The following is a 19,539-nucleotide window of genomic DNA, read 5'->3' as shown; positions in this document are numbered from 1 at the left end:
CTTCCTCCCCCTCCTCCTGCCTCCCCATTCTCCTCCCTTTCCTGCTGCCTCCCCATTCTCCTCCCCTTCCTGATGCCTCCCCCTCCTGCTGCCACCCCCTCTAGAAAATGGTGGACAAAAGGTGCAATCAAATTTGCATTTTTGCCTGTTGCAATTCTACTGAAGCAATTTCTTAAAAAGGATGGATTTGTAAATTCAAATTTATAAATTGGGTATATTACCGAATATTCTCCAATCCAAATTTATTCAGACATTGTGTCTTCTATCACAGAATCATGGGAGTACACATTAATAATGTGGAGACATAGCCAGGAAGACCATTATGAAGCCACTTCATAACCAACGTACCTGCCTACAGATTGAAAACAAAACATGATTCACTTCATAAAACTGAGATATATATACCCTCCTGCCTCCCCCTCCTGCTGCCTCCCCCTCCTGCTGCCACACCCTCCTGCTGCCTCCCCTTCCTGCTGCCACCCCCTCCTGCTGCCTCCCCTTCCTGCTGCCTCCCCTTCCTGCTGCCACACCCTCCTGCCTCCCCCTCCTGCTGCCTCCCCCTCCTGCTGCCACACCCTCCTGCTGCCTCCCCCTCCTGCTGCCACCCCCTCCTGCTGCCTCCCCCCTCCTGCTGCCACACCCTCCTGCTGCCTCCCCCTCCTGCTGCCTCCCCTTCCTGCTGCCACCCCCTCCTGCTGCCTCCCCCTCCTGCTGCCACCCCCCTCCTGCTGCCTCCCCATTCTCCTCCCCTCCTGCTGCCTCCCCTTCCTCCTGCCTCCCCCTCCTGCTGCCTCCCCCTCCTGCTGCCTCCCTGTCCTCCTCCCCCTCCTGCTGCCTCCCCCTCCTGCTGCCTCCCCATTCTCCAGCCCCTCCTGCTGCCTCCCTGTCCTCCTCCCCCTCCTGCTGCCTCCCTATTCTCCTCCCCCTCCTGCTGCCTCCCCATTCTCCTCCCCCTCCCCCTCCTGCTGCCTCCCCCTCCTGCTGCCTCCCTGTCCTCCTCCCCCTCCTGCTGCCTCCCCCTCCTGCTGCCTCCCCATTCTCCAGCCCCTCCTGCTGCCTCCCTGTCCTCCTCCCCCTCCTGCTGCCTCCCTATTCTCCTCCCCCTCCTGCTGCCTCCCCATTCTCCTCCCCCTCCCCCTCCTGCTGCCTACCCCTCCTGCTGCCTCCCCTTCTTGCTGCCTCTTCTTCCTGCTGCCTCCCCCTCCTGCTGCCTCCCCGTTCTTCCTCTCCCTCCTCCTGCCTCCCCATTCTCCTCCCTTTCCTGCTGCCTCCCCATTCACATGACTAACTATGGGTCCAGGTAGTCCTGTGGGTACTCAGGTCCTACTCAGTCCGACCCGAGTACCCAAGTTACCCATCCCAACACTACTCACCACCCTGTGGGAACCCTGACTGAAACAATCCTCACAGTGACCACAAATATTACCTGCAAAAGATGACACAACAATAACGCTGCCACTGTTTTTCTCCAGCTCTGAGAATGCATGTGATGTGAGGTGGACATATGCACGGAAGTTGACATCAAAGATGTGCTGCAAAGAGGACAGGTTTTGAGGGGTGCCCTTCCACTCCCCCAGGGGCATAACAGTGATGTGATTCAGCACAAGGATGTCGATCCCCCCCAGACGCCGTGTCGCCTCCTGAAACATAGACCCACACATCACTCACAGCCTCCTGAAACATATACCCACTCATCACTCAAAGCGTCCTGAAACATATACCCACACATCACTCAAAGCCTCCTGAAACATATACCCACACATCACTCACAGCCTCCTGAAACATATACCCACTCATCACTCAAAGCGTCCTGAAACATATACCCACACATCACTCAAAGCCTCCTGAAACATATACCCACACATCACTCACAGCCTCCTGAAACATATACCCACTCATCACTCAAAGCGTCCTGAAACATATACCCACACATCACTCAAAGCCTCCTGAAACATATACCCACACATCACTCACAGCCTCTTGAAACATATACCCAGACATCACTCAAAGCCTCCAGAAACATATACCCACACATCAGTCACAGCCTACTGAAACATAGACCCACACATCGCTCAAAGCATCCTGTAACATATGCCCACACATCACTTACAGCCTCCTGAAACACATTCCCATACAAAACTCACAGCCTCTTGAAACATATACCCACACATCACTCACAGCCTCCTGAAACATATACCCACACATCACTCATTGCCTCCTGAAACATATACCCACACATCACTCAATGTGTCCTGAAACATATACCCACACATCACTCAAAGCCTCCTGAAACATATACCCACACATCACTCACAGCCTCCTGAAACATACACCCACACATCACTCAATGTGTCCTGAAACATATACCCACACATCACTCAAAGCCTCCTGAAACATATACCCACACATCACTCATAGCCTCCTGAAACATGTGCCCACACATCACTCATTGCCTCCTGAAACATATACCCACACATCACTCAAAGCCTCCTGAAACATATACCCACACATCACTCAAAGCCTCCTGAAACATATACTCAGACATCACTCAAAGCCTCCAGAAACATATACCCACACATCAGTCACAGCCTACTGAAACATAGACCCACACATCGCTCAAAGCATCCTGTAACATATGCCCACACATCACTTACAGCCTCCTGAAACACATTCCCATACAAAACTCACAGCCTCTTGAAACATATACCCACACATCACTCACAGCCTCCTGAAACATATACCCACACATCACTCATTGCCTCCTGAAACATATACCCACACATCACTCAATGTGTCCTGAAACATATACCCACACATCACTCAAAGCCTCCTGAAACATATACCCACACATCACTCACAGCCTCCTGAAACATACACCCACACATCACTCAATGTGTCCTGAAACATATACCCACACATCACTCAAAGCCTCCTGAAACATATACCCACACATCACTCATAGCCTCCTGAAACATGTGCCCACACATCACTCATTGCCTCCTGAAACATATACCCACACATCACTCAAAGCCTCCTGAAACATATACCCACACATCACTCAAAGCCTCCTGAAACATATACTCAGACATCACTCAAAGCCTCCAGAAACATATACCCACACATCACTCATAGCCTCATGAAACATACACCCACACATCACTCAATGTGTCGTGAAACATATACCCACACATCACTCAAAGCCTCCTGAAACATACACCCACACATCACTCAATGTGTCCTGAAACATATACCCACACATCACTCAAAGCCTCCTGAAACATATACTCAGACATCACTCAAAGCCTCCAGAAACATATACCCACACATCACTCATAGCCTCCTGAAACATACACCCACATCACTCAATGTGTCGTGAAACATATACCCACACATCACTCAAAGCCTCCTGAAACATACACCCACACATCACTCAATGTGTCCTGAAACATATACCCACACATCACTCAAAGCCTCCTGAAACATATACTCAGACATCACTCAAAGCCTCCTGAAACATATACCCACACATCAGTCAGAGCCTACTGAAACATGTGCCCACACAAGGAAACGGTGCTCCTTGTGGCTCTGACATACCTGTATAACGTTCTGTGTGGCAGACATATCGCTCATGTCAGCTGTGATGTACTCATATTGGCCCTCTGTGCTGCCAACTTGTCTGCATCGATCTACTACCTGGATATATGGAGGATACTAGTGCTTATATATATGTATATTGCCTACAAACTCAAAGTCATTAGAAATTATCTAGGCATCACATGTATTTTTCAGAAAATACAAAAGACTCCCTCGGTCAAGGTTGTTTGTTTGTTGTTTAATGACACACTCAGCAATATTCCAGCTATTTGACAGCGGTCTGTAAATATTTGAGTCTTGACAAGACAATTCAGTGATTGACTGACATCATGAGCATCCATCTACGCGATTAGGATATGATGACATGCATCAACCAAGTCAGCGAGCCTGACCATCCTATCCCGTTAGTCGCCTCTTATGACTAGCATAGTCACCTTCTAAAGCAAGTATGGTTTGCTGAAGACCTATGCTATGTCTTCACTGGTCCTTGGTCAAGGTTATGAGTTAACAAAATAATATATTCATTGTATTTCAGTTTTTTAGTGGAAATTGCATCTTTCATTTAGAAAAGATATCTAAAGAGCTACGATTCACTTATACACACCTGCTTCAGCACCTCCTCTCGTCGGGCAGTGATTAGAATCTTGGCACCAAACCTTGCATAGTGATATGCAATCTGTTCCCCTATCCCGGTAGATGCTCCCGTTATAACTACCCGTTTAGCGTTCAATGTTTCTGCAACAAACCATTTATAATGATAAGGCCAACACAGAAATTTTATAGCTTCTATTTATCAGGCACCAATGTCGAGGCAATATTATCTTGACATCTAGCAACTGGTCCATGTGAAAGAAAAAGAAAATTGTTGCTGAATGACCAAAAGAAGTTCCAGCTTTCAGTATGATCAAAGTGGCATGTCATTTGGAACAACAGTTAGTGATGCCCATAAATAGCCTTTTCAATATAGCTGCCACGTTTAACATTGGATTTGAATCTCTTAAACACTGGTTTCATCATTGGTGGACCAAGCATGTGAAGTTTCAGCTCCATTGGTCAAGTGGATATTGATGAGATAATTTAGGAGCAAGATCAAAGGGTAAGGGTCAAGTAAAGGTCCAAATTTCAATCATCCTGAAAAATTGAACATAATAGCCCATCTATCTACAAAAAGACCAAATTTCATTACATTTTGAAAGAAAATTTGAGCTTTCAGTATGGTTAAATGCAAAGGCCAAATTAAAGCTAGAATGAAAAATATTGTCAAAAAACAGAACATACCTTTTGAGCAAGTGTAACCAGAAATTCATGACATGTATTACAAGAATTCTCAAGGGCCATTTGGAAGATTTAAATGTTTGTTGTTAATACTGCAGTCAGCAATATTCCAGCAATGAGAAGGTGGTCATCTTGATGAAGGCCAGTGTAGAATAATCACTAATGTCAATAATATGTGTATATAAGGATTAAAAATATCACCAGTGGTGGAATTCAAATTCAGACAACTTGGCCATGACCTCAGCATGACCTGGAAATGATTAATAGAAGGCTGCTGTTGGAATAACCTGGCTGTGTTTACTACAACACAGATGTCGGAATGACATGGTTGTAATAACCCAGCATGTTGTACAGCATGTTGTAATAACCCAGCATCCTGTACAGCATGTTGCTTTAACCCAGTTTCCTGTACATCATGTAGTAATAACCCAGCATCCTGTACAACATGCTGTACAGGATGCTGGGTTATTACAACATGTTGTTTTAACCCAGTTTCCTGTACATCATGTAGTAATAAACCAGCATGTTGTACAGCATGTTATAATAACCCAGCATCCTGTACAGCATGGTGTAATAACCCAGCATCCCGTACAGCATGTTGTAATAACCCAGCATCCTGTACACATGGTGTAATAACCCAGTATCCTGTACAGCATGTGGTAATAACCCAACATCCTGTACACATGGTGTAATAACCCAGTACCCTGTACAGCATGTGGTAATAACCCAACATCCTGTACAGCATGGTGTAATAACCCAGCATCCCATACAGCATGGTGTAATAACCCATCATCCTGTACAACATGTTGTAATAACCCAGTATCCTGTACAACATGTTGTAAGTATTGTAAGTATTTGTCACAAAGTGACGAAATGTCCCCCGCCTGTATATACACCATAGTACCAAATATGAAGACAATCCAGTGATTAGTTCTTGAGATATCGCGGCAACACCATTTTCCAACTCCAAAAGCAGATTTGCCTGCTGTGACCTTGAAAATGGGGTCAAGGTTACCAAAACTGACTGGTGTCTGCAGAGTCTGTATATACACCATAGTTCCAAATATGAAGACAATCCAGTGTTTAGTTCTTGAGATATGGCGGCAACAAACAGGTGGGACGTACAAACGAGGACTACCGCCATTTTCAGTCTAAATCAAAGTCGTTGCCATGGAAACTCGAAAAATATTGTTTTTAAACATGCCAAACTATCAACAGGCACCAGTTCACCACTAGACCTATCTATGTGCCAAGTATGACGGAGAAATATGGCACGGTTTTCAAGATCTGCTCCGGAAACGAGGACTACTGCCATTTTCAGTCTAAATCAAAGTCGTTGCCATGGAAACTAGAAAAATAATTTTTTTAAAAATCCCAAACTATCAAAAGGCACCACTAGATCTATTTATGTGCCAAGTTTGGTGAAGAAATATGGTACGGTTTTCAAGATCTGCTCCGGAAACGAAATGTGACGGCCGGCCGGCCGGCACCCATTCCTATATCCCCCTTCCACTTCGTGGCGGGGGATAATAACCCATAATCCTGTACAGCATGGTGTAATAACCCATAATCCTGTACAGCATGTTGTAATAACCCAGCAGAGGAGAATACAGCATGTTGTAATAACCCAGCATCCCGTACAGCATGGTGTAATAACCCAGCATCCTGTACAGCATGTTGTAATAACCCAGCATCCTGTACAACATGTTGTAACGTGGCTTTATCCCCCGCCCCTGTTACAGAATTTATGACATTATTAAATCTAAACAAACCCTAATCTTTTTTAACTGAGGTGGAACTTGTCATGGAAATTGTAAAAAAAGAAGAGTTTGGAACCTAAGTCCATCTTGTTGCCATGTTGCCAAAAAATAAAAAATTCTAAAATTTCTAAATAGCAAAAGGCACCAGTTCAGCATGCACCTGACAGACCTGCAAAGTTTGACAAAAAAATATTTAACGGTTTATGATTTATGCTCCGGAAATGAACCCTACCCCCACAGAACCTAAGTCCATCTGGTTGCCATGGAAACGTAAAAGATATAAAGTACTAAAATTTCTAAATAGCAAAAGGCTCAGCATGTACCTGATAGACCTGCAAAGTTTGATGAAAAAATATTGAACAGCTTATGAGTTATGCTCTGGAAACGAACCCTACTTTCACAGAACCTAAGTCCATCTTGTTGCCATGGAAACGTAAAAAATAAAAATGTCTAAAATTTCTAAATAGCAAAAGGCACCAGTTCAGCATGTACTTGACAGACCTGCAAAGTTTCATGAAAAAATATTGAAAGGTTTCTGAGTTATGCTACGGAAACGAAATGTGACGGACGGACGAACTTTGTTGGGCGGGGGATAATAACCGAGCATCCCGTACAACATGTTTTATTACTTGCCCGTGAAGAGATCACCCGTTTAATAAACATACAGCTGCATACACATTGTGTAATACCAAAACGCGTCCTTATGTCCTCTCTGAACACGTTTCACGAACAAATATTGAAAGCTCTCGACATCCCTTGGCTTATTCAACGACATTGCGTGCGGAATTCATATATCACTGAGAGGAGCTTTTGCACACTCGATGACCCCAGCAACCTTGTTGCTAGGCTGACGTCACATGGCATTGTTTCGCAGATGGATCTTGCAACAAAATTCCACAAATTACGTCATCGGGTATTGTGACATTATTGTAAACTTTGAGGTGCAAGGCCCGTTCCACAAGGCGATCGTACTGTAGCACTATGACACTCCTTAGTGTAAGTTTAAGAAAGTGAGTTGCGATAGTCTTAACCCTATGATAATTTTGTGAATTCTAAAGGTGGACCGTTGTATGGTATTAAATTCATACATTTCAACTTTTGATGTGTTTGAAGTATTATTCTCTTACATTCAAGGGGACTATGCCGTGGATCGTGTAGGTGTCAGCCTATTCATACTCAACAGTATAATTCTAAAAACGTTATAAATGGCAAGTAATAAATAAAATACTAAACTCGCTCCCGTGTAAAACCAATTTTATGAAACTCGAGAAAAGTTGTGGTATCTGACTCGCTTTCGCTCGTCACATACCACAACTATTCACTCGTTTCATAAAATTGGTATTACATGGGAGCTTGTTTAGTATTCTATATGTAATAACCCAGCATCCTGTACAGCAGGTTGTAATAACCCAGCAGTGTATAATACAGCATGTTGTTATAAGCCAGCATCCTGTGCAGCAGGTTGTAATAACCCAGCAGTGTATTATACAGCATGTTGTAATAACCCAGCATCCTGTACAGCAGGTTGTAATAACCCAGCAGTGTATAATACAGCATGTTGTTATAAGCCAGCATCCTGTGCAGCAGGTTGTAATAACCCAGCAGTGTATAATACAGCATGTTGTAATAACCCAGCATCCTGTACAGCATGTTGTAATAACCCAGCAGTGTATAATACAGCATGTTGTAATAACCCAGCATCCTGTACAGCATGTTGTAATAACCCAGCAGTGTATAATACAGCATGTTGTAATAACCCAGCATCCTGTACAGCATGTTGTAATAACCCAGCAGTGTATAATACAGCATGTAGTAATAACCACAGAGCTGAGATTCTCGGGCACAACAGGGTCCACAAAGCTGAGATTCTAGGGTGCAATAGGGTCCACAGAGCTGAGATTCTAGGGCGCAATAGGGTCCACAGAGCTGAGATTCTAGGGTGCAATAGGGTCACAGAGCTGAGACTCACCTGGATCAAAGTCATCGTACAGCCAGTACCCAATCACCAGGCCAACTGACACAGCCTGCTCACCTGGATCAAAGTCATTGTACAGCCAGTACCCAATCACCAGGCCAACTGACACAGCCTACTCACCTGGATCAAAGTCATCGTACAGCCAGTACCCAATCACCAGGCCAACTGACACATCCTACTCACCTGGATCAAAGTCATTGTACAGCCAGTACCCAATCACCAGGCCAACTGACACATCCTACTCACCTGGATCAAAGTCATCGTACAGCCAGTACCCAATCACCAGGCCAACTGACACATCCTACTCACCTGGATCAAAGTCATCGTACAGCCAGTACCCAATCACCAGGCCAACTGACACATCCTACTCACCTGGATCAAAGTCATCGTACAGCCAGTACCCAATCACCAGGCCAACTAACACAGCCAGAATCTTCTTCCACATCTTGGATATCTGAAAGCAGAAACCACCACAAACTTGCACTCCACTAGCTGTAGATATCATGTGATCAACTTAAACATTAACACATATCATCTTGTACTTATCAGCTAGATGGGCGGTAGCCTAGTTGTTAAAGCGTTCGCTCGTCATGCCGAAAACCCGGGTTCAATCCCTGACACGGGTACAATGAGTGAAGCACATTTCTGGTGTCCCCCTCCGTGATATTGCTGGAATATTGCTAAAAGCAGCATAAAACCATACTCATTCACTCACTCACTTATCAGCTAGATAGTTTTGTCATGTGATATAGAGCGTCTCTACTAATTACAGAGAGCTCACATCAGTCAATATGTGTTGTATATATACATATAATGTCTCCACTAATTACAGACAGCTCACTTAAGTCAATATGTGTTGTATGTATACATATAATGTCTCTACTAATTACAGACAGCTGACATCAGTCAATATGTGTTGTATATACATATAATGTCTCTACTAATTACAGAGAACTCACATCAGTCAATATGTGTTGTATATACATATAATGTCTCCACTAATTACAGACAGCTCACATCAGTCAATATGTGTTGTATATATACATATAATGTCTCTACTAATTACAGACAGCTCACATCAGTCAATATGTGTTGTATATATACATATAATGTCTCTACTAATTACAGACAGCTCACATCAGTCAATATGTGTTGTATATACATATAATGTCTCCACTAATTACAGAGAACTCACATCAGTCAATATGTGTTGTATATATACATATAATGTCTCTACTAATTACAGACAGCTCACATACGTCAATATGTGTTGTATATTTACATATAATGTCTCTACTAATTACAGACAGCTCACTTAAGTCAATATGTGTTGTATATACATATAATGTCTCCACTAATTACAGAGAACTCACATCAGTCAATATGTGTTGTATGTATACATATAATGTCTCTACTAATTACAGACAGCTCACTTAAGTCAATATGTGTTGTATATACATATAATGTCTTTACTAATTACAGACAGCTCACTTAAGTCAATATGTGTTGTATATATATAAACATATAATGTCTCTACTAATTACAGACAGCTCACTTAAGTCAATATGTGTTGTATATATACATATAATGTCTTTACTAATTACAGACAGCTCACTTAAGTCAATATGTGTTGTATGTATACATATAATGTCTCTACTAATTACAGACAGCTCACATCTGTCACTATGTGTTGTATATATACATATAATGTCTCTACTAATTACAGACAGCTCACATCAGTCAATATGTGTTGTATATATACATATAATGTCTCTACTAATTACAGACAGCTCACATCAGTCAATATGTGTTGTATGTATACATATAATGTCTCTACTAATTACAGACAGCTCACATCAGTCAATATGTGTTGTATATACATATAATGTCTCCACTAATTACAGAGAACTCACATCAGTCAATATGTGTTGTATATATACATATAATGTCTCTACTAATTACAGACAGCTCACATCAGTCAATATGTGTTGTATATATACATATAATGTCTCTACTAATTACAGAGAACTCACATCAGTCAATATGTGTTGTATATACATATAATGTCTCCACAGATTACAGAGAACTCACATCAGTCAATATGTGTTGTATATACATATAATGTCTCTACTAATTACAGACAGCTCACATCAGTCAATATGTGTTGTATATATACATATAATGTCTCCACTAATTACAGACAGCTCACATCAGTCAATATGTGTTGTATATACATATAATGTCTCCACTTATTACAGACAGCTCACATCAGTCAATATGTGTTGTATATATACATATAATGTCTCTACTAATTACAGACAGCTCACATCAGTCAATATGTGTTGTATATACATATAATGTCTCTACTAATTACAGACAGCTCACATCAGTCAATATGTGTTGTATATATACATATAATGTCTCTACTAATTACAGACAGCTCACATCAGTCAATATGTGTTGTATATACATATAATGTCTCCACAGATTACAGAGAACTCACATCAGTCAATATGTGTTGTATATACATATAATGTCTCCACTAATTACAGAGAACTCACATCAGTCAATATGTGTTGTATATACATATAATGTCTCTACTAATTACAGACAGCTCACATCAGTCAATATGTGTTGTATATACATATAATGTCTCCACAGATTACAGAGAACTCACATCAGTCAATATGTGTTGTATATACATATAATGTCTCCACTAATTACAGAGAACTCACATCAGTCAATATGTGTTGTATATATACATATAATGTCTCTACTAATTACAGACAGCTCACATACGTCAATATGTGTTGTATATTTACATATAATGTCTCTACTAATTACAGACAGCTCACATCAGTCAATATGTGTTGTATATACATATAATGTCTCCACAGATTACAGAGAACTCACATCAGTCAATATGTGTTGTATATACATATAATGTCTCCACAGATTACAGAGAACTCACATCAGTCAATATGTGTTGTATATACATATAATGTCTCCATTAATTACAGAGAACTCACATCAGTCAATATGTGTTGTATATATACATATAATGTCTCTACTAATTACAGACAGCTCACATACGTCAATATGTGTTGTATATTTACATATAATGTCTCTACTAATTACAGACAGCTCACATCAGTCAATATGTGTTGTATATATACATATAATGTCTCTACTAATTACAGACAGCTCACTTAAGTCAATATGTGTTGTATATACATATAATGTCTCCACTAATTACAGAGAACTCACATCAGTCAATATGTGTTGTATATCTACATATAATGTCTCTACTAATTACAGACAGCTCACTTAAGTCAATATGTGTTGTATATATACATATAATGTCTTTACTAATTACAGACAGCTCACATCATCACTATGTGTTGTATATATACATATAATGTCTCTACTAATTACAGACAGCTCACATCAGTCAATATGTGTTGTATATATACATATAATGTCTCTACTAATTACAGACAGCTCACATCATCACTATGTGTTGTATATATACATATAATGTCTCTACTAATTACAGACAGCTCACATCAGTCAATATGTGTTGTATATATACATATAATGTCTCTACTAATTACAGACAGCTCACATACGTCAATATGTGTTGTATATATACATATAATGTCTCTACTAATTACAGACAGTTCACTTAAGTCAATATGTGTTGTATATATATAAACATATAATGTCTCTACTAATTATAGACATTTCACATCAGTCAATAAACAAAACATAAGGCTGATGGCCTTTGACCTACTTAGTAGTAAGGCTGTACAACAATAATGGAATATCTTGCAAGACAGGTATGTTTGTTTGTTGTATAACAACGCATTCAGCAATATTCCAGCTATATGACGGCAATCTGTAAATACTCGAGTCTGGACCAGACAATAAAGTGATTGGCATCATGAGCATCGATCTATGCAATTGGGATACGATAACATGCATCAACCGAGTCAGCGAACCTGACCACATGATCTCATGAGTCGGCTCTTACGACAAACATAGTCGCCTTTTATGGCAAGCATGAGTTGCTGAACACCAATTCTAACCCGAACATTCACAGGTCTCGATAGAGGTATTGGTATTGCGATTCATATCGTGAAATATCGGGAGCTAAAGTGTTTGACAGTGATTGTACATGCAGAACCTATTTTCTTCATGATAAAATATAAATTACTCTGCATGGTCAGGCACCGATATTTTCAGTCAAGGATACAGGGGAGATAACAATGTGATAACAATCACTTCTGCGTTTCTGTCATTTAGTCAATCAATTTCGAAAGGAAACATCATTTGTGAATGTATTTGTGCGGGCTAAATGATACAATTACTAATGAAACTTGTTTTATTTTTTTTGCCCAAAATACTGGAACACAGAGAAGGAATATTGCAATACATGCCGTTTGAAAAGCGTATTGCAGTACAGCCGTTTATACCGTGCAGTCCTACTTAGTACTGACCTACTTGACTAGGTATCTCAATAACATCAACGTCTGTCAAGTCATTTTTTCTCAAGTTATCACCCTGAAAATACACCTGGACTTCTTTTTTTCACTTTGACTTGAATGTGAACTTTGACCTATTTGATAATGGTCTTTAATAGTGATAATCTCTACATAAAAGTTTGTTAGTATCCATTAGCATTTGTTGATATATGGCAGAAATGTAAACATGATGGACGACACATGTCACACCATTATAAAAGCTCCACTGGTCCATAACGTGTGGGGTAAATATATGATCAAGTGTCTCCCTGTGAATGTCTATGCATTGCTAAACACACATACCTAGCCTGGGTAGTAGCAACACTGACCACCACACGCCCAGCCAGCTGAAGATCTGGGTAAGCAGGAGATTAGTGAAAATAACCTCATAGACAGCAAGAGCTTCTTACATTAATTTCCTGTCAGTGTTTAGACGAGGGGCTGCATGGCTGCGGCTACTTACATGATGCAGCCATGAACTAGAGCAGCATCTGGCAGGTGTGGTCCTCCAGGCTAACTTCAGCCCCATGTGCTGGTGGTGGTGGAGGCTCACACACCAGTACAAGTCTGGAAGTTGGGGCCAGTAATACTGTCTCTACTTTATGTACAACTTGTGAAAACAAATAAATTGCCACTGTTTAATAAACACTGAATAAATTGACATAGTATAAATTGCCTCCTTGTCTGATTTTGGATGTTGTAGAGTTGAGTTGTAAGGCAAAGTCAGCCCAGTTTCAGGCGACCCCAGCAGGGAGGTTTTAGTCGGCCCTCTGCAAGCCTGATTTATGCATGCATGTCAGGAGAAGACACACCAAATATATCCCTGACCAGCCCCCATGGGGACCAGGTTAGACTATGTGCTGGACTAATGTTGCCAGTGGTCAGACTGATTGAGTAACTGTCATCTTGCCCAACGTTGCTCATATTATCGTCCGCTCCTTTGCCTGGTCTAGACAGGTCACCATTGTTTCAAGAGTATTGCAGACTAGGGGATTATACAACATGACCCCTGAGCTAGTCCCTGCTGAATTCTGCAACCACAAATAATAATATTTATAATCCTGTGCAACTATAATATATTGAGAACCAGTTTTCGATTCACATGGTACATTTCTGGAGTGGTTTTGACCAATTCCATGGCAGAATAATGCATCATTTGTGCATCAAGCTGAGAATTCTGCAAATGTTCAGTGAGTGCGGAATTGAGTTATACATCAGGGACTGTTAATTGATCTTTGACCGCCCGATTCAAATGAAAGATGCCTGGGTTCATGAGCCAATCAGTTAATATTTTTATGAAAATATTGATCTTTGCAAAATTAACCCAAACATATCCTCCACAGTACATCATTTGTCATATACCTGTAGATGCCACAGACATTTAATACCAATAATGCATACCACCTATTGGGACATTTGATATCAATAATGCATATCACCTATTGGGACATTTGATATCAATAATGCATATCACCTATTGGACAATTTGATATCAATAACACATACCATCTACTGGACAATTTGATATCAATAATGCATAGAATCCACTGGACAATTTGATATCAATAATGAATACCACCTACTGGACATTTTGATATCAATCATGCATACCATCTACTGGACAATCTGATGTCAATTATGTGTAGTATCTACTGGACAACTTGATATCAATAATGCATACCATCTACTGGACAATCTGATATCAATAATGTGTACAACCTACTGGACAATTTGATATCAATAATGCACAACAACTACAGGACAATCTGATATCAATAATGTGTACAACCTACTGGACAATTTGATATCAATAACACATACCATCTACTGGACAATTTGATATCAATAAAACATAGATTGACTGGACAATTTGATAGCAATAATGCATAGAATCCACTGGACAATTTGATATCAATAATACATACCATCTACTGGGACATTTGATATCAAGAATTTATGCAACATGCTGACACTTTAATATGAATGGTGCACACCACCTACTGGACATTTTGATATCAATAATGCATACCATCTACAATCTGATATCAATAATGTGTACAACCTACTGGACAATTTAATATCACAGTGTAATGCACACCACCTACTGGACAATTTGATATCAATAATGTATAGAATCCACTGGACAATTTGATATCAATAATACATACCATCTACTGGGACATTTGATATCAATAATGCATATCACCTATTGGGACATTTGATATCAATAATGCATATCACCTATTGGACAATTTGATATCAATAACACATACCATCTACTGGACAATTTGATATCAATAATGCATAGAATCCACTGGACAATTTGATATCAATAATGAATACCACCTACTGGACAATCTGATATCAATAATGTGTACAACCTACTGGACAATTTGATATTAATAATGCACAACAACTACAGGACAATCTGATATCAATAATGTGTACAACCTACTGGACAATTTGATATCAATTATGCACACCAACGTCTAGACAATCTGATATCAATAATGTGTACAATCTACTGGACAATTTGATATCAGTAACACATACCATCTACTGGACAATTTTATATCAATAAAACATAGATTGACTGCACAATTTGATAGCAATAATGCATAGAATCCACTGGACAATTTGATATCAATAATACATACCATCTACTGGGACATTTGATATCAATAATGTATGCAACATGCTAACACTTTAATATGAATAGTGCACACCACCTACTGGACATTTTGATATCAATAATGCATACCATCTACTGGACAATCTGATATCAATAATGTGTACAACCTACTGGACAATTTAATATCACAGTGTAATGCACACCACCTACTGGACAATTTGATATCAATAATGTATGCAACATGCTCATATTTTAATATGAATAGTGCACACCACCAACAGGACACTTTGATATCAATAATGTGTACAATCTACTGGACACATTCAGATCAATAATGCACACCACCTACTGGACACTTTGATATCAATAATGCACACCACCTACTGGACATTTTGATATCAATAATGTGTACAATCTACTGGACAATTTGATATTAATAATGCACAACAACTACAGGACAATCTGATATCAATAATGTGTACAATCTACTGGACAATCTGAAATCAATAATGTGTACAACCTACTGGACAATTTGATATTAATAATGCACAACAACTACAGGACAATCTGATATCAATAATGTGTACAATCTACTGGACAATCTGATATCAATTATGCATAGAATCTCCTGGACAATTTGATATCAATAATGCACACCACCTACTGGACAATCTGCTATCAATAATGTTTGCAATCTACTCAACAACTTGATATAAAAAATGCATACCACCTACTGGACAATTTGTTATCAATAATGCATACCATCTACTGAACAATTTGATACCAATAATGCATACCCTCTACTGGACAATTCGATATCAATAATGCATACCACCCACTGGACAATTTGATATCAATAATGCATAGAATAGTTGTTTCCCAATCTTATTAAAATGAGAGCTTAGTTCTCGCTACCACGAACAACGATCTCAGGACATCCTATTACGGGTCATGTCAGACCGACCTTGCGCAAACTTTGACCGACCAATGGAATGACCAATCAGAAGGCAGCTTTCTCATGCTTTATGGAACTAATTTCAAAATGGGGACTACGCTTAGAAATATATTTTGACAAATTCTCGATTACAAATTTGAAACCTAAACAAAAGAACATTCTGGAATGGCTAATAGATTGTCTAGATTGTATGGATTCAGTCGTTAATCCCGTAACTATCGTTCGGAATACCCCCTGTTAAAATTTTGGGGTTGTATGATTAGAAATCACATTTCGACTGTCACTTTCATGATCTGGTAAGCAACGCTCTGATTGGTCGTATGAAAGGTCATTCTGACGTGACCCCTAATGGTCTTCAGATCTTTGTTTAGCAGTAGCGTGAACTAGAGTCTGATTTTAATGAGATTGAGTTGTTTCCAAACCTCAAAGTGAAAAACAACCTCCCAAAATCAACTCAAGAAAACCTTGAAAACTTCATGTGCAAAAACACAAATATGTAGTACCTTCACTTGAACTACCTATATATTTGTTATGATGCATAAACATGATGTCATAGATGTTCTAAAACTATCTCTCTTATCATAATTTCCGGTTTTGTGATGTCACTTCTGGTCTATCATATTTTAGGTTATGATGTCACTTCTGGTCACCATCTGATTGCGATGTCAATTCCAGTTTTAACTGTCATTTCCATTTTTTTGTGACGTCACTTATGGTGACTTCTGGTTATAATGACACTTCAAAACGGACGTCACTTCTGGTCACATCTTAATCTGCTTCAAAGTAGCTTGTGTTGAGTGGATAGACTGATCAAAAGGTGCATCTACCTTTTGAGACTGCAGATTCCGAAACCCTGCCACACACATCTACACCCCACTCCCTTTTTTTTCATAGGAGGGAAAACAACTGTGTTATGTGCTGCCACAAAGGGACCTGGGGAATGTATCCCTTCCAGGTCCATCTGAACATCACGCAAGTAAAAGTTGGTGAAGGTGTTGTGTGAGCCCCATTGACAGCCGGATACAAGTTGTTCTGAGGAAACTACTGTATTCTAGGATGCCATTTGATGCCAAAGCTAATATCACATGGGTAGAGAAGGATGCAAGTATAGGTGATGAGTCTGAAGCTTTCATAGCCTGGGCTTGTGTCATGAAGAACCTGTACAGGATCCGTGAGGTGAGCGACGGTCGGGTCATGAACACTGGCGTGGGTCCTTCTAGGTCCGTGCAGGTACTGTACGGTGACCATGGCGATCTTGATGCTCATCTGATCTGTGCGGGAGTAGGTGGTTGACTGGATTGTTGGTTTTTGTTAAGACATTCCTGGCTACTGTACAGTGACAGTGTTAGCCGTGGGTCTCGAGGAGGTAAAGCTAGCTGGCTTCTACATCCACGGCTGGCAGATGACAGGCTGGGAGTTCCCTTGGACAGCGGTACAGTTTTGTCCCCTATATGGGCCCTTGGCCTGGGGATTCTCCTTAGCCTGGTCCAGTTAGTGTTGTTTTCAGCTAGAGCAGCAGTAGGGGGAGATAAAATGACATAAGCCATCTTTAAGGCTACCTCCTTCCTTGACTCGGAGGCTCACAACTCACAAGTTCCTAGTGTCGGAGTCATCTCTGTATTTCCAGTAAACTAGATGAGGGTCTCCCGAAATCAGGAACTTAAACAAGCTGGGTAAGATCGGGTACGCCGTCTTGGATTCGTAGCAACACCACTGATACTTATGTGAGTATCAGGTATTATGACACTTTATTGAACAGACTACTTATTGTTGAATAAGTTGAATTATTAAGAAAAAAACAAGTAATAACTGAAAATTAGTTAACTTGTGTGACAACACAACCTAAGTGTGAAAGGTTAGACTCAGTTGAAAGCTTATGTTGACTCAAGCACACACAGGAAAGAAGTGAGGTTTTCCCCACCTGTGCAAGCTGAAGAGCTGGATGCTGATTTGTGGTTCTATTATCTTGACAACTAGTTGTGTGCAGTTGACAGTGAAGAGGACCTCTGTTGAAAACCCTGAAGATTAGTTGTGTGTGATTGAAGGCAAAATACAGGGTTTATGGCAATGATGTAAAGAGGTAGAGGATTAGCAAGGATTATAGGTTTCTGGAGTGCCCTAGGGAAGCAACTCTCCTCAGCGAATTGTGTTGCCTTAGATGAAGGCAACACAGTCTTGCTGAAACGTGCTGAAGTAGCTTGCATTACATGGGAAGCTGGAACAATTCTTATTTGGAACATTTAAGCTATTCATACCATAATAACGCAGTGAGTATACACACATAAGATAGTGAGTATACACACATAAGGCAGTGAGTATACACACATAATTCAGTGAGTATACACACATTAGGCAGTGAGGATACACACATAACGCAGTGAGTATACACACATTAGGCAGTGAGTATACACACATAACGCAGTGAGTATACACACATAAGGCAGTGAGTATACACACATAATTCAGTGAGTATACACACATTAGGCAGTGAGGATACACACATAACGCAGTGAGTATACACACATTAGGCAGTGAGTATACACACATAACGCAGTGAGTATACACACATTAGGCAGTGAGGATACACACATAAGGCAGTGAGTATACACACATAACGCAGTGAGTATAAACACATAAGGCAGTGAGTATACACACATAACGCAGTGAGTATACACACATAATGCAGTGAGTATACACACATAAGGCAGTGAGTATACACACATAAGGCAGTGAGTATACACACATAAGGCAGTGAGTATAAACACATAAGGCAGTTTGTATACACACATAAGGCAGTGAGTATACACACATAATTCAGTGAGTAT

At 40.3% G+C, this 19,539-nt stretch overlaps 1 protein-coding gene across 4 annotated transcripts in view; it reads right to left on the bottom strand.

The window, feature by feature from the left end:
• LOC139461030 (hydroxysteroid 11-beta-dehydrogenase 1-like protein) overlaps nt 1–19,539 on the bottom strand; it is a 136,786-nt gene that overhangs the window by 21,345 nt on the left and 95,902 nt on the right. For 3 of the 4 annotated variants that reach the window (XM_071242521.1, XM_071242520.1, XM_071242519.1), the window contains exons 2-5: nt 8,977–9,058; nt 4,199–4,329; nt 3,595–3,693; nt 1,427–1,640 (exon numbers count right to left, since the gene is read on the bottom strand). In XM_071242521.1, coding sequence (XP_071098622.1) covers nt 1,427–1,640; nt 3,595–3,693; nt 4,199–4,329; nt 8,977–9,049 — 517 coding nt within the window. In that variant the 5' untranslated portion in view covers nt 9,050–9,058. Of the gene's footprint in view, nt 1–1,426; nt 1,641–3,594; nt 3,694–4,198; nt 4,330–8,976; nt 9,059–18,635; nt 18,676–19,539 lie in introns of those variants that run through there. The other variant, XM_071242522.1, reaches the window with a different exon arrangement.

Source organism: Haliotis cracherodii, unplaced genomic scaffold (genome assembly GCF_022045235.1).
Source record: "Haliotis cracherodii isolate W230 unplaced genomic scaffold, xgHalCrac1.p SCAF_14, whole genome shotgun sequence".
Lineage (NCBI taxonomy): Eukaryota > Metazoa > Mollusca > Gastropoda > Lepetellida > Haliotidae > Haliotis > Haliotis cracherodii.
This window is presented reverse-complemented; position numbering and strand designations above follow the sequence as displayed.